Raw genomic sequence first — 15822 nt, 5'->3', positions numbered from 1 at the left:
GGGTGACTAAGGTGTGCTGGCACCGTGAGACGCTCCCTTCAATGACTGCAGTTGAAGAAGCAGTCAGTCCATCCCTTGAGCTTGGAGATACTGAATACTCTGACAGTCAGTTTGTGGTCAATTGTATTCTCTGGGGAGGCCTTTTTTTTCCTTTTTTTTCCAAAAAGCAGCTTGAAAATTCAAAGAAGCTAGCATTTTTAGAGATGTTTATGTATTACTTTTATTAATATGAAAATGTACAAAGTCGTGTTTTACACAGCAAATGTTTGGTCCCAGTGAAGGCCTCTGTCTCACAGAGATGTGCTAATAGTTTAAATAAGCAGAACTGCTCTTAGCCATAGCCAGTGTATTCAGTACAGTTTTACTGAGTTAAGTCAAGAGACTTCTCAGACAAGCAGGTAGCTTGAAGCTGCCCTGCCTGTGTTTGCATCTGTGCAGTCATTGCCAAGGCTGCTCTGTAAACTGGAGGGCTGTTAGTGGGGCAGGAGGATTACTGTGCTTGTAGGGAAGCCAAGGAGTTGTCCTGCCTACCACTTTTTACAGTAATTATCTAGACAAGATGTTTTTCAAAAGCATTACAGACTAAAATTAGTTGTTAGATGTCAGCCTGATTCAAGGGTAGTTATTTTTAAGTTAGACCCTAAAACACTGCCAGGTAATGAGTACACTTTTTGCCAGTGCACATGCACTAATGTAATCCAACGTAATCTAATTTGATGTAATCTAATCTAACGTAATCTAATCTAATCTAATTAGTAGTGAGCAATTTGAAATGTAACTATTTTTAGTGATCTGTTTCTGAAAAAAAGTTGTGTGATGTCTTCAAACCACCATGTGCATGCCCGGTCCTGTGCGAGCAGGCATGGGCGCTGCTGGGGGGAGCCAGGGGGAGGGCAGACAGGGGACACGCTGCGGGTTACAGAAATCTGGAGTTCACAGCCTGAACACCCATCCTGCAGGAGGAATGGCATTTCTGAGAGATGGTGGAGAAGGTTTGCACCCCGTTGGGAGGAGGATGACAGACTGAGAGGGAGAGAGGAGCACGCTCCCCTGTCCCTGTTGTGCGTGTGACCAGGGTAACCATGTTTTGCCTAGGACTGATTTCCTCGGTGCTTTGCACATCCCTTGCCTGGGTTGTGATGCACCCTTTCAGCTGTAGCATGGGTCTTTATAAAGGCAGGCTCTGTGCTCGTGGCTCACAGAGCATCATCAGGTCTTTGAGGCAGTGTTTTCAGCCCAGCAGTTTTGGAGATTACCTACAAATTCCTGGAGCTGCACCTTCCCTCCTGCTAAGAGGAGCAAATTGCAAATAGAAAAGAGAGCCATGCTTACCTGGAAAATCACAGGTAGGTGAAATCAAGGCGTTAAGCAAAAAATGCATCTGCAGCACACGTCTTCCTTCAGCCCGCGAGGCTCCTGGTGCCTCGGAGCGTGTTGGCAGGCTGGGAGCTGTTAGTGCTTCGCCTGCCTTCTGCTGGCCAGTTACTCCACAGTCGCCAAAGAAGTTAGTATTTATGTTTTCAGAGTTGTAACAGTTGCAAACATTTTTTTTTCCCAACAGGTAATGAAGTTCTTGAGGAAATTTGCTCCTTGCAGCTTTTCCCCTCTCAGCTCATACATTGAGAATGAGCACACATTCAGGATGAGAAGTGTGTGATTCACAAGCATTACACAACCCCACAGGCTCCCTCCATAGAAATGCTGTTGCCAAATATAACAATTGAACGTTATTTTGTGGTGTATCCTCACTGCTGTCAGTCTCCTTCGGGATCCACTGCAAATACAGAGAGGCGTTTTACTATACCGTAAATATAGGTCTTTTTTTCTGTGTTTTTTTGTGGTTAAATTAGCACTTGCGTTTCCTAATTCACTTTCAGGATACACGGGGATATTTTCAGTACAGTTTTATCATGTTTTTCCCAACTGCAAATCAAGGCGGCCTGCTGGCAGAGCGGGGGGTGGTGTGCAGGGGGGGCACGCTCGGCGCCAGGCCTGCGGGGTGTGAGGGGAGCAGGGTGCTGGGCTGGGAGCTGAGACACCTCAGTTGCCTTTGCAGTTCTCTGAGGTGTCCTAAGCCTCTCCCCAGGGAGTTTCGGGGTCTGTAGCTGTGTGCAGCCTCCTGTGGCGATGGCAGTGGTGCCAGGTGAGCAGGGAGGGCCTGGTGGGGAGGGTTCTCCTGTGACAGGAGGCGCTGCCCAGCACAGCAAAAGGCTAAAAAGCAAGGCAGCATCTTGAATTGTGCTTGCCTAATTAAAGAAGTGTAAACACCGAGGCCAACATATGCTCGTTGCGGGGATGTTTGCAGTTTTTCACAGGTGCTGTATAATTAAGAGAGGAAAAAAAAACAACTTCATTTTGTGACTCCTGTGAGATGCTGCAGGAGCTGGCGGGCTCGCTCAGCACCCTGCTCCCCGCAGGTACTCCTTCCAGGACGAGGAGGACATGTTCATGGTGGTGGACTTGCTCCTCGGGGGTGACCTCCGCTATCACCTGCAGCAAAACGTGCAGTTTACCGAAGAGACAGTCAGGCTGTACATCTGTGAGATGGCTCTGGCGCTAGACTACCTACGCAGTCAGCACATTATTCACAGGTAACACCCGCTGCTGCCCCGTGCTGCTGGAAACGAGGGCATTTCCATAAGCGAGGTGCCCTGTGGTGTGACAGCCCACGGTGGCCCTGCGGCACCAGGGGTGTCCGTGCTGGGATGTGGGTGGGCTTGGTGCTGTAGGCAGGGCGGCGGGGGGCTGCTGGCCCTGCCCACTCCTCGCTCTTCCATGGGGCAGCCGAAAGAGCTGTGATTGAGGGCTTCACAGGCAGAGCCTTGTGTTATTAATTTCATGGAGATGCTGCCTGAATCAGTCAGGTGGTCCCACTTGTTTTTTTCCCCCTGGGGAAACGTATTTCTAATCCATCTTAAAGGGATTTGCTCCTTATTAGGATTTGGGTTATATCTTTCTAATTTTTGGTAGATAAAAAAGTTGCAGATTTTGTTGTTGTTGTAGAATTGCATCCCTCATCTGACTGAGATTTCATCTTGCTGTAACCTTGCTTCTTTTTCCAGAGATGTAAAACCAGACAACATTCTCCTGGATGAGCAAGGTAGGATCTCTCTGTCTTGCTTTGTCCACCTCTTTCATTCAAGGGACCGATTCTTTACAGTCTTGAATTCTGTGCGTCTTTTTATTTGCAAAAACTGTGGAAAAGGCACCACTCCTTACATTTGGTTGGTGCTTGGTTGGACATACATGTGCATTGCCATTCGAGGAAAGCTCCATCGTGAGGAGCCCTCACTGACCCCCTGCCTCTGCCTCCTTTCTCACCAGCACCAAGCCAGCGCCTCTTACATTGCACAGGTTATCCATGCAAGAAATGCATTGTGAAGGGGCACAGAGCACAAGAACTGTCTTTTTTGAGTTCTAAGTGAATGATCTGCACATAAACTTTTACTAGGCAGGAGAAAAGAGTTTTGATGTCTTGCTGTAGAGAGGGATCTGGGCTGAGCCAGGAGCAAGCTTGGGAACCTTCCTGAGACCATCTATTGATATTATTATTATCAAGCAATTAGTAGGCTCTCAGTGGTCTAATTGGACAGCTCCCTTATAGTCACCTCTATTCCAGCAATAAACCTTACAAAATGAGGACACAACCTCTCAGGGCAGAAGGCTCCAAAGCACCTGAGTTTTAGCATAAAGGCTTGTCAGAACCAAAGCTTACACGTGCATGGAAGTTCATTAGATGATAGCGCAGGGTATAAAGCTCAAGGATGTTGGGAAAACGGAGATACAAGGAAGAAATAACAGCAGAAACTTGTTTGTGATTTACAGACCATTTTCACAGCTGCCTGGTAGATAGCAGAAAGCCTCAAGAAAGGCACGTGGGGGGGTGTTTTTCTTCTTCCCCAGTCCTGGGGCTTCTGCCCCAGTCCTGGAGACCCCAGCTTCCCCGAGCAGCCCGCCTGGGGCTCGACTGCACTGAACTGTTGTGTTCTGAGCACCTCTCCTGATGTCACACCTAAACCTCTGCTGCTTCGGCTTGTGCTCATTATCCCAGCTCCTGTTGAGTCTGTGCGTGAGGTACGCAGCACTTCGTACAGCAGTGTTGTAGGGACACTCAGTTCGTGGCAAGATTTCTTAAAGCCTTGCAGATGCCTGATCTGTGCCAGTAAATACCCCGGTGCTTACCCGATCTGCCCCGGCTGGCTGGCAGCAGACCTAAGAGAGATGTTTCCCAGCCTGTTCAAATCATTCAGACTATTTTTATTCTCCAGATTTTAACTAACTCCCAGTCCTGATGATGGAGAATACAGAAACAGAGTGAAAGTACTGCAGCGCTGTTTGAAATATTGTAATGATTTCCTTGTACAATCTCAGGGTTTGCAAAGTGTTACAATTTCGCTTAGACCGACATGCCCGAATTTGCTCTGGTCTGCAGAGTGGTACTGTCTCAGCTCTAGGACTTTGGTGGTAGTCGTGGTTCAGTGGCTTTCATCAAAAAACAGTTACAGGTTATTTTTAATCAACATGACCGAGGCATTATTTTAGTATAGTGTTTTTCTACTGTCTTTGTTACTGACTGTAGATTCTGGATATATCAACGTGATGATGTGCTGGAGCTGTGTAGCTCACTAGTTCCTGGGGTAGGCTTAGCTAGTAATGTTTGAGCTCTGTAAGCGTAAACTGTTACAATGCTTTTCTTGCTCCTTTATGCATTCCCCTGGTTTTGTCACATTCCTCCTGTTTGTTCATGCTGGCCACAAGCTGAACCTGACTTTTCCAAAGGTAAAGAATTTGGCATTTAAAACTGGACTTGTTATCCTAGGTTTGAACCTCAGAATCCTGTAAAAACAAACAAACAAACAAACAAAAATCCTTTTTCATGTTCAGCCTTGAATTTTTTTCGTGGCAGTGCCCAGTGCAGGGGACAGCACTGTTTGAGGAGAGGGGAATGGATGTTGTAGTCCTGAAGGATGCCTGGGGATTTTCTGGGTGCCCGTGGGACGTAGCAGAGCTCTGAGAGCTGGCTGGTACCACGGGGATCTGAGCAGTCACTGGCTCGCGGTGGGGGTAACGTGAACAAAGAAGCAGAGTAGCCAGGTAGGGTGGAATAAGCTGGATATTGGAAATTCTGTTCAAAATGTGAAGCTCCATGTGCAATTCAAAACCAAGAAGCAAAGCTAGCTACCACCTAAACGTCTGGCAAGCACGGGATCCTGAGAAGGCTCCGGGGTCTGTCGTGGCCATTTGGGGGGGTCTGTACAGCAACCTGCCTGTCCCTGCGCTGTGCTCGCGGAGACTGAAAGCTGATGAAAAATTGTGCTCTGCATTGTGATTGTTCTGTGCCGAGAGTAATTCCTTCTTAAACTGTGTCTTTATTTAAGGTCATGCACATTTAACAGATTTTAATATTGCAACAATAATTAGGGATGGCGAGAGAGCAACTGCGTTAGCTGGAACAAAGCCATACATGGGTAAGAACTAATAGCTGCTCGTTACGCCTGGGTTTTACCTTGGGAGAATGCTCGCTGCATGCCACCTCATAGCTCCTGCCTGTCACAAAGGCACAGAGTTAGCTTAGCCCATTAATGCATGCACCCAAGTTGTTCAGCAGAGCCCTGCTGGTGCTGCCGTGCCAGCCTGCCCTGCTCTCCTGCCCCGCTGTCCTGCCCCGCTGCCAGCCTTGCTGCTTGCTCGGGGGGAGCAGAGCTCCTCGCACCCTCTGTGGCCGGGCGTGCTGCCTCCTAGCTCGTCCTGAAAGCCCCCCCGGTGGCATTCACGCATGAAAGCAGTCACCGCGTCTACCTGCGGGCGTGCATGAAGTAGGCAATGGAAACAGAAGCTGACTGAAGTCAGTGAATAAACTGTTGTGGTTGTGCTCTTCCCGTTCAGCTCCGGAGATTTTCCATTCCTTCCTGAACGGCGGCACGGGTTACTCCTTCGAAGTGGATTGGTGGTCCTTGGGAATTATGGCTTACGAACTCCTTCGGGGCTGGGTAGGGTGCTTCGGACTGCCTGAGCTCTAAGAACACGCGTCCTTAGTGAGCTGCAGAGAGAAAAGTGACTTTCTTCTCACCTTTCTGTGTTTCCCCCAGAGGCCGTATGACATCCACTCCAACAACCCAGTGGAGTCCTTGGTCCAGCTGTTCAGCACTGTCAGTGTTCAGTACTCGTCCACGTGGTCAAAGGAGATGGTTGCGCTGCTGAGGAAGGTGAGGTGCCCTCGGGTGTGCTGTGAACTGTACACGGCAGGACTAACATGAGATCTTTCAGCGTGTTAATGTAAAATTGAAACGGGACTAATTTTATATGACTGTGCTCAGGCTTAAGCATGGATTAATCTGGTGTTTTGTTCTTTCACTGACCTCTGTAGTAAGATGCATTGCTTCACAGCAAGTGGAGCAAAGAGGCTGATCTTGTTGTAACAGCCCAGTTCTTACATAGGTGAGGATTGTGTTCTCCCAGCATCCAAGCACAGATGTGGCCTTCTGACTTGGAAAGGTGGCGATCGTGGCTGGGACAGCAGAGTGAGATGGAGGAGTGTGTGCTGAGCCTGCTGCGCCAGCTGCTCCCTCCTCGGCTCTGCACGGCTGAAGAGTCCGGCTCAGGGGCAGTTAGTGGTGAACCTGTCCGAGAGGGTTTCTGTACATCTGTGAAACAGCTGCTGGCATTTTATTGCTGCAGCTAGAAAGTTGCTGATTTGGGGGGCTGTTTGCTTGAGAGCTCAGAAAGCAGCTGATGAGTGTGCTGTAGGAAAGGCGTGCGCAGCGCTGACAGCAGATAAGGACTCCGATATAAGGTGATGTCGGGTGGACAATTTACATGACTAGGTTTTGTTTTAGGGAGAAGCAGAGTTAGTTACCACTGGGTGGAGTGTTGCAGCAAGTTCACATTGCCATCTGCTGGGCTGCACGAGGTGCCAGCTTTTAGGAGCGGCACAGAGCTCAGTCGCTGGCTGTGGCCTCCCCGCGGGACGCTCCTGTCCCCACACCCCCCTCTGTCCCCTGGCACCGCTGCCCTGCGCACCGTGGGAGTGCCATGTGGTGAGGTGAATGTCACTGCATGCAGGGACATCGTGTCCAGGCTCCCCAGGCAGCAGGACTGCGCCCAGGTTGTGGATGCCAAAGCTGAGCTGGGAGGGCTGGAGGCCAGGGCTCGAGTTCTGTGTGCCCTGGGGAAATCACCGGGATGGACCCCAGGGAGGTGGCGTGGCCAGGCTGCAGCTGAGGCTTTTGGTGCTGGAGACAAAGCACTGAGTTATCCGGGAGCCTTACCCAAGTGCCGTGCCAGATACCACAGATCTGTTGAGCATTCAGCACGGTACCATGCGGAGCTCTCCGAAAATTCCAGCCTGCCTTCACATCGGCTCCTTGGTGGAGCAGCAAGCGAGCTGCCATTCCTGTCTTTTTTTTTTTTTTTCATATATACTCAGTAGTCTGAGTGTGTGATAAACGGAATAACATCCCCTGGTACACAGAGGAGGTGTGAAAATAAGGCGTGTGCTGTTTGAAGCTGAGGAAGGGCCCCTGGGGAGGCTGAGCACCTCAGGGGCTGCCTGCTCCGGCCCTGGGGGAGCGGTGGCAGGGGGGTCCCGCATCGTGGGCACCCACAGGGGGAGGCAAAGCAGGGCTGCTCTGAGCTGTCACCGTACCGAACTTGTGACCGCCTGGTTTCACGCTCTGTAGAACAGCTTTCTGAGTTTTGTGTTGTTTTTTTAGAGGGTGTTGCGTATTTCCCAAAACAAACTTTGCGGCATTGTGGAGTTACTCGAGTGCGTTCAGGAAGCAGGGGGGGTTCTTGTTTCTCTTGTTTCTGTTTCTCTTTCCTCATGGGAACGCTTTTGTCGTGGCAGCTGCTGACGGTGAACCCCGAGCACCGCTTCTCCTGCCTCGCCGACATTCAGACGTCAGCCTACTTGTCAGCCGTGGTCTGGAGCGACGTGGGCGAGAAGCGCGTGGAGCCGGGCTTCGTCCCAAACGTGAGTACAAGCAGCAGGCGGCTTCCCTCACCCAGCCAGGGCCAGTTTGCACCCTAAGGTGAAGGGCTGTGCTCAGCAGGAGTTCCTGAGCACGTTTGCTGAGGGGGAGGGAGCCCGCCCCACAGCTAACCCATGTCTGTGGTGTCCCTGTGCCCCGCAGAAGGGCCGCCTGCACTGCGACCCCACCTTCGAGCTGGAGGAGATGATCCTGGAGTCGAGGCCCCTGCACAAGAAGAAGAAGAGGCTTGCAAAGAACAAGTCGAGGGACAACAGCAAAGACAGCTCCCAGTCCGTAAGTGATCTCTGCGGTAACAGCCAGCAGGGAAAAAGGCTGAGATACCAACTGTGGGGGTGTGCACCAGTAGTTACTGCGGCACTGCCTTCCCGTGCAGATTTGTTTTGATAAAAACATTTGCCAAATGGAGTCTTCATGACAACCAAATGTTCCTCTTACATAAGTTTGATAAAACCCTTTCACAATAATCCATGGCTTGGTAAATGAAATGAGGGGTCTGGGCATGCTGGTCCAGAGCAAAACTAAAAACAAAGTCCGTATGGTCACAGCCTTTCTGAAGGGCACTGTCCCATGTCTCCAAACGCTGCGGACAGGGTTATGTTGTAGTGGTTTGTCTGAGCACTGGATGATGGCCACACAGAAACAGCCAGGGTGTCGGTTCCATTTTTTGGATAATAGGCCCGACTTTTCATTACACCACGTGGGCTGTATGCCTGTGTCAGCCCCCGCAGCCCTGCTGCGCTCCTGTCTCGGAGAGGCCGGCACGTGGGTCTGGGGGAGCGTGCCACGAGTGCTTTATGGAGAGTTCATCAGCCAGGAAATGCAGCTGGAGATCAGACACATTTGTTTCCCTTGTTCACTGTGGGCGTTAGGGTGCTTTTATGTCAGTAGGGAGATAAATAGAAGAATCTGGGTTTTGCAGATCAGACATGTCCTCGGAATAAAACCACCACACTGCGCACCAGGGCAGGTCCTGGGGCACTGAGTGCTTTGTGAGGGCCGGGGTGCAGGGGGTGGCAGGATGCGTGATCCCATCACCGCCACTTTGGTGCTGCAGCTCCTCTCTTAGCTGAGCAAATTCCAACATGAGGAAACAGAAGCCGTCCCCTCCCGCAAGGACACCGGTACCTGTTATCTGAGCAGCAGGAGGAAGCGCCGGTTGGGATTTTGCCTGTCTCATTGTCTGCGCCAATTAACTGCAATAGATCCCTTCCTTCTTCGACGGGAGTTAATGCTGCGATCAATGAGACTTACTGTAAAAGGCCGAAGGATAAATCGGGAAGCTGGGGAGGAAAAGAACAGAATAAGCAGACCTGAGAGTACCTCTGGGAGGGTTTGTTGCCGGCAGAGCTGGGGGCGAGCTGTCTGCCAAGCCCCTCAGCACGTGCGGCAGCACAGGGTGGGAGCTGGCCCCGCAGCAGCAGTGTGTGAGCTCCGGGGAGGTCTCTGAGCAGGGACAGGCGGGTGCAGGGGGTCAGACAACGGCAGACATGGGACATGAGCCGTCTGCACATCCACGCCTTCCTCCTGCCATGTGGGCACTGTCAGCTCCCCGCTGTGTGCACCCCTGAAACAAGCCCCCAGTGAGAGCCACAAAAGCGATCGCTTGTGCTGTTTCCATCAGCCGACGAGGCTGAAGTTCCTGGTGGCTGCTCTGTGCCGTGCTGCTGTAGGAAGCAGAGAGATGCAGATGGGCCTTCTTACCCCTGTGTGGTTTTTTTCTTCAACAGGAAAATGACTATCTCCAAGAATGCCTTGAAGCTATCCAGCAAGACTTTGTCATCTTTAACAGAGAGAAGTAAGTGTGGGGGGCATGTTTTGGAAAGGAGAAATACTTTTTTCCTGTCTTATCTCAGAAATTGAGAGTGCCAGAGCCTGAAGGTCAGGAGCATCTCGCTGAGGTCTTGGCTCTGCGTGACAGATGTCAGCCCAGGAGCTCAGGTGGTGCATCCTTGACGCCTGGTCCCTCTGCCCCGCACAGGCTAAAGAAGAGCCAAGAGCAGACGAGCGAGTCCGTGTCCCCCCCCGAAACCACCGATGAAGCCGAGACGGAGGCCGAGTCTGAGACCTCCAACCTGAACATGTGCAGCTCCGTGTGCTCCTCGGCGGGCAGCAGCTAGGCTGGGGGCCGCCGGCCGCCCCCTCCCCGTCCCCCGTTCTCAGGTAGCGCTGAGTTAACACCGGCTGCGCTCCGAGACAGCCGGAGGCACGCAGCAGCTCGTCTCGCAGCGCTGTAGCAACACAGGCAGTTCTCACAGAACTGAACTCGGGACTTGGGCGGACGCCGGTCTGCGCACTGGGGTGCCTGTCGTGGGTAAGGGTCCTTGCTATGCAACGAGTCGGAGGAAGTAGACCGATTTCTTTATTCTTTTCTAATGTCAGGTTGCTGATCTGGACATGCTTTTAACACACTAAGATGCCAACACGCGGAGTTACAGCTACAGCAAAGGGGCACAGCAGGTGTGGAGCAGGAGGCAGGCTGAACGGGGCGCACGCTGTACTCCGGCACTCCCAGTACTGAGGGCTGCGTGGGGACGAAGCAGCCCCAGCGCCTCGCTGGTCCCAGAGGGTGGCAGCAACCTGCTGAGAGCCAGGGGCAATGCTGGTCCCGTGGGGCAGGGACGGTCCTGTGGCACCGGGAGGGGATGGCCCGGGCACACCCTTGTCCTTTCATCACCTGCCAGAGTCTTTTTCCCGACTCCCGGCAAATAAATGTTTTTTGTGCACTCCATGGATTCTCCTGGGGCTTGGTAATGATTAAACACATAATTGATATGTAAAATGTATTTAAAATATTTGCTTTCTTCACATAGCTGTTGTGAGTTGCAAGGAGCTGTGCAAACGGATCATATAACTCTGGTTCTGTTTGTCCAGATTCAGAGGGTTTATTTCATCACAGATGCAGATTTAATGGAAACCAAGTGGGTGGCCTTACAGTGCTGCTCCATCACAAAAGGAGGGGAGTACCTTATTTCACCCTTCGCTTTATTTTCAGTGTAAAGTAAAACTGCTGTGTATAATTCACCAGTACCTGTTTTGCCTTCTTAGTAAGACAGGAGATCTCTGACTTGTTCCAGCTGTTACCTTTCTTCTTTTTTCAGGAGCCTTCACTATATCAGTTGCTTAATCTGCTGTACAGTGGCTTTCGGTTACTATTGCTAAAAACGAGCCATTGGGTCTGCTAACACAAAGCTGCTGTGATATGCAAAGGTTTCCTGAGAACTGCATTCACTTTACAGCTATCATAACGTTTGCTGCCAGCCGTTCAGGAGGTCGCTGGGTTTGCATCCCTCGTGCATATTTTTAACACAAAATGGGATAGAAAACGTTTTTAACAGATGCAGACTCTTTTAGAACAAATTTTGTGTTCAGTGGATGAAATAGAATGGCTTAACCAATTTAAAACTCTTTTATATGAAAAAAAAGACACAAAGCATTTATTTTCCACAGTTTTATGTGGAAATCAGTGAGTGACTGTGCTTGTGCAGAACCAAACTTTCAGAAGTCTTTAAACAGACGTGTTCAGGTGTGCAGGCACAACTTTTATGGGGGGCTGGGGGAAGCCAGAGCTTTTATACCAGTGGCACAGGGGTGTTCAGGACAGCGCCAGGCAGGCGGTGCACCCGATGAGCATCTCCACAGTACAGCCCCACGGCTCCACAGAGCGGTGTGGTCCCGTGCATGGGGCTGGGGGCTGGCAGCAGGCACTGAGCATGCCACAGGGATAAATGGGTCCCATGGCAGCCCCGCTTCCCTGCAAGAGATGGTCGTGGCTCTGCGCCTTGGGGGGCATCAGCGCGGCGCTGGGGGCACGGGCAGCTCACGGAGCTGGGCTCTGCGGTGTGTCGGAACGAGTCCTGTCCGTTTGGAGGTACTGCGGGGTCTGCCGGTTGCTCCTCGGCCCTGTACTCGGCCCCCGTCTGCGTGCGTTGTGTTTCCCCCCCAGCCTCCCCGCAGAGCCAGCAGCACGGCTGTGGGTGTTGGGCACCAGCTGCAGGAGCAGCATGGTCACGGGAGCAGCACTTCAGCCTCGAGTCACATAACCACATGGAGCCGGGCTCTGTTTGGCTTCATAACCCTGCTGCTGCGAGGGGCTGGAAACCTGCCTCGTGGCCTGCCGGGAGCCAGGTGGGTGTGAAAGGGGCAGGATGAGGGTCACGAGATGTTTTTATTCAGGAAGTATGAATTACAGGTGATTTACGTCACCGGTATGAATGGTTCTTTTCGTTAAATTCCATTTTACTGTTTTGCTTCTTTCTGTAAATAATGACAAACGTTAGAGACTCTGAGAACAAGGAGAAGTGTGACTTTTATTTGGGGACCAAAATGCACCCTGTGTGGGAGGTACAGGTCCATCCTGTTCAGCCGCAAGCTCTCAGGCCAGAGGAGATGTCTGCAGTGCTGGAGGACGTGTCTCATCAGATCTTCATCGCTTTCTTTGGGACATGTTACAAATGGCCCGTAACACCCCGCTGCTGCGTGCAGACATGGGCTGGCTCACTGCCCAGAGCCCAGAGCGCCTCACTCCAGAGCCTGTCCTGGTCGTTGATGTTCTCTTTGCAGCACTGCACGTCCTGTGTCAGTGCTGGAAATGCCCTCAGCAGCGCCAAGCAGTGACCCGCAAAGCTTCTGGGGAGACACCGTGTCGGGGCTGACCCGGGGGCAGATCCAGCAGACACGTAGGGGAACGCATTTGGGAACTCTCGTTTCTGCCTCGCATCAGAAACTTCTGAATCTGACTCCCTGGGGACAGGTGACACAGCGTAGACTTCCAGGATCACTGTGCCGTGTAGAGACACCGTGAGTACGATACAGTTTGGGTACTCACTGCCAGTAACGCATGGACACGCACTTCACTACTGCCCACCTGGGGAACGGGCTTTATTGATGCCTGCTTATGCAGAGACCCCAGAGATGAAATTGAAAGAAACGAGCAGTTGTACAAAGGAAACACGGTGATAAATGGGTACCTGTTTGCTTCACTGTCAAAAAAGCCCGGGATGGGTTTTAATGTGTCACCTCTGCTGTGCCCTGCTCCCTGTCGCTGTTTTGTTTGTGTCTGTATGTTGTCACCTCAATTCCTGCTGTGGGGCCATTGTTTGTCACCTTGGGGTGTCGGGGCCACTCTCTCACTGCTGTCTGTGGCACGTGGGCTGGGATGGGTTCACATCAGCTGCACTGCAGCCGTCCCCGTGCTGCTGTCCCCTGTGTGCCCAGCTCCCTGCAGCCCCATGCCCAGTGCATGCCCTGGAGCAGAGCGTGGTGCCCGCGGCCGTGCGGGGTGCTTGTGCCAGGGCAGCAGCGCAGGCACCGAGGCTGTGGGGCGTACGCCCTGTGGAAGGGCTGGTTCCTAGGAAAACCGTGTTGCTTTGAAGTCCTCTGAGCCGTTTCTGTCCTTCTGTTCTCCCTCTGTTGCTTCAGAGCCTGATTCAGCTCCGGGTGTAAGCAAAACTCATGGTGAAGTCGTGAAGCACTACTGCTACCAAACCCGTAAGGCAGAGCCTGGCAGTTGATCCAGCTCTGGTTTACATCTCCACTAGAACCAGAATACAATAATTTTCTGTATATAGATATTTAAATACATGTATTTTTTGTATGACAGATTTATACAGGGTGTGCCATTATCTGCTGTGGAAAGTCTGCATCACCTATAAATTATTCTCCTTGAATTCCTTGCCATAAGAGTTTCCTATCTCCGTTGTATTTTGAAGTTCTGCAAAGTTGCATATTTTTAAGTGTTTCCATTGAATTACACAGACTTCACTGGGAATTTTGCATAGAAAACAAATGCCAGATCAGGTCCGGATGTTTCTTTTGTTGCCAGTTCTTTATTATTGCTCTATACCTTGCCAAACAGAGAGTAGGAGTAATAATAGCAAAAATGCCAATAATATGGACTTGCCATTGGACAGTGCCGAAATCCTGCTGCCTTGGTAGGGTATAGTTTTTAATTATTTCCGTGTAAATTGGATATGTAAAGCATATCTCTGTATTTTCAGTTCATACATTTCTGTACTTTTACTGCATGACAATACTACCACGTCACTGAAGATTTCAGTTATGACAACAAATTTGTGTTTTTGCAAATACTGCAAGAAGCCATTGCATATGTGGAGTAATAAATGTGTGTTTTTAACATTGCCAAGTTTTTGCAGTCATTTCTAGGTTATCGCTCTGTAGGAAAACAACATTAAAACTTGTAAAAAGTGCATGCTATAATTATCTCTCTTGTTTACGCATCGCAGACCGGAGTTGTTTAGCATCCAAACTACACCAGGTGGTGTAACGGCCAAAGCACGCCACCAGCACGCTGCGTGTGCTGCGTTGCACTTGCAAGAGCAGCTCAGCAGCGGCACCTTGCAGCCGGGCAGTGAGCAGCTGTGTTCGTGGCAGCAGCTCTGTGAGCAGCGCTGCGTTTCCCCAGCTTGTCCCAGTGGCAGCGCAGTGCCCGCTGGACCCGCCGGCCACAGGAGCGTTTGCAGTCGCGCAGCTGCAGCAGCAGTGCCTGCCATCCCCCACCGACCACCCGTGGGTTGGGATTGCTTCTACTAAGAGGCTGCAAACCGCTTGCTGGGGCTCGTCCTCCCCATGCTCAGCACCCAGGTTGCCTTTCTCCCTGCTCGGAGTGCCTGTGCTACCGTTTGGGATGGCTGGGTCTGCACGAAAGGTGCCTGCACTGGATGGGTTGGGAAGGAGCCCCCTTGCCCACCAGAGGGTGGTTCATGGCAAGGTTTGCTGCAAAGAGCCTGCCAGCTGGTCTGGACATTCATCCCCAAACCCCGGGCATTGGCTCGGCGCTGCCTCCAGCCGCCTGCCCCGCTGGAGCTGGGGCTTGGACCGATGACCTGCGGGGTCCCTGTCCCCCTGCAGCCCCCCTGAGCTGAGCTCCAGCGTCACACGGCGAAGGGATGCCAGCTCCGTGTCGCCAGCTGAGCCAGCGCCTGGAAGCGTCTGACCCAGAGCCTGCAGCGGCGCTGTCAGAGGGAATTAAGGCCACGCAGGCTGCTTGTGCCCCAGGTGGGTTCGCTTCCCACAGGCTCTGGATGCATTTGCAGACAGCTGGGTCTGCAGGACCCGTCACACATCCCAGGGGGGCATGCTCTGTGTTTTAGCCCCCGCTGCTGTGTTTGGAGGCTGGGGTGAGCCTGCAGCATTGTGGGCTCTGCTGCTCCCCAGGACACCCTTTGGGAAGCAGCCCCCACAGAGGGAACAAATGCGAACCCCTCCTCAGCAGCAGAGCTGATGGGGGCTGCTGGGGGCTGATGGGGGCACTGGCCCCAACCCCACCCGTGGGGCTCAGCGGGGAGGATGGTTTCTGCAGGCACTGCCCTGGTCCCCCCGGCCCTGGCCCCTTTGAACAAGCAGCCTGGCTGCTGAAGGAAGGCATCTTGCCAAGGAAGAGCTTGCAGAAAGTTCCCTGCTAAGAACAGCGGGATTTGGGGCAGGGCAGGGCCTGGGAAAACCCAGGGGTGCAAGCCCGTGTTCTGGGTTACTGGCTGCGGTCAGCCCCGCTGGGTGGGGGTGTGCTCCCTAGCAGCACGCAGCTTTGGGAATTCATTCAAGTGAGCGTTTTCCCTAGGAATGGATTTTACAGTTTTTTGAAGGAAAATGCTTTTTATTAGAAAGAAACAAAACACAGTTCAGGAAGAAAATAAATAGATGTTCAATAGCCTCGTTGCAACTGCAGGCAAAAAACAAAAAACAAAACAAAAAAAACATTAAACAAAAATAAATTATTTTTTTTTAAATAAAATATATCTGAACAATTGCATATTCAACTGTATTTGATACAGAAATTCCTAAATGTAATTGCATGGGGCTATGAGGTATAGGT

At 51.7% G+C, this 15822-nt stretch overlaps 1 protein-coding gene across 5 annotated transcripts in view; it reads left to right on the top strand.

Moving 5' to 3' along the window:
• STK32C (serine/threonine kinase 32C) overlaps window positions 1-14129 on the top strand; it is a 79301-nt gene extending 65172 nt beyond the window's left edge. For 3 of the 5 annotated variants that reach the window (XM_072039952.1, XM_038181450.2, XM_072039953.1), the window contains 9 exons: window positions 2418-2591; window positions 3063-3100; window positions 5379-5468; window positions 5887-5990; window positions 6090-6206; window positions 7847-7972; window positions 8133-8264; window positions 9719-9786; window positions 9970-14129. In XM_072039952.1, coding sequence (XP_071896053.1) covers window positions 2418-2591; window positions 3063-3100; window positions 5379-5468; window positions 5887-5990; window positions 6090-6206; window positions 7847-7972; window positions 8133-8264; window positions 9719-9786; window positions 9970-10108 — 988 coding nt within the window. In that variant the 3' untranslated portion in view covers window positions 10109-14129. Of the gene's footprint in view, window positions 1-959; window positions 1347-1561; window positions 1806-2417; window positions 2592-3062; window positions 3101-5378; window positions 5469-5886; window positions 5991-6089; window positions 6207-7846; window positions 7973-8132; window positions 8265-9718; window positions 9787-9969 lie in introns of those variants that run through there. The other 2 variants (XM_072039954.1, XR_011810197.1) reach the window with 2 other exon arrangements.
• The last annotated feature ends 1693 nt before the right edge of the window (window positions 14130-15822 follow it).

Source organism: Anas platyrhynchos, chromosome 6 (assembly GCF_047663525.1).
Source record: "Anas platyrhynchos isolate ZD024472 breed Pekin duck chromosome 6, IASCAAS_PekinDuck_T2T, whole genome shotgun sequence".
In the NCBI taxonomy this organism is placed as follows: domain Eukaryota; kingdom Metazoa; phylum Chordata; class Aves; order Anseriformes; family Anatidae; genus Anas; species Anas platyrhynchos.
Note: the sequence above shows the minus strand (reverse complement) of the source record. Positions and strands in the feature narration are given on the sequence as shown.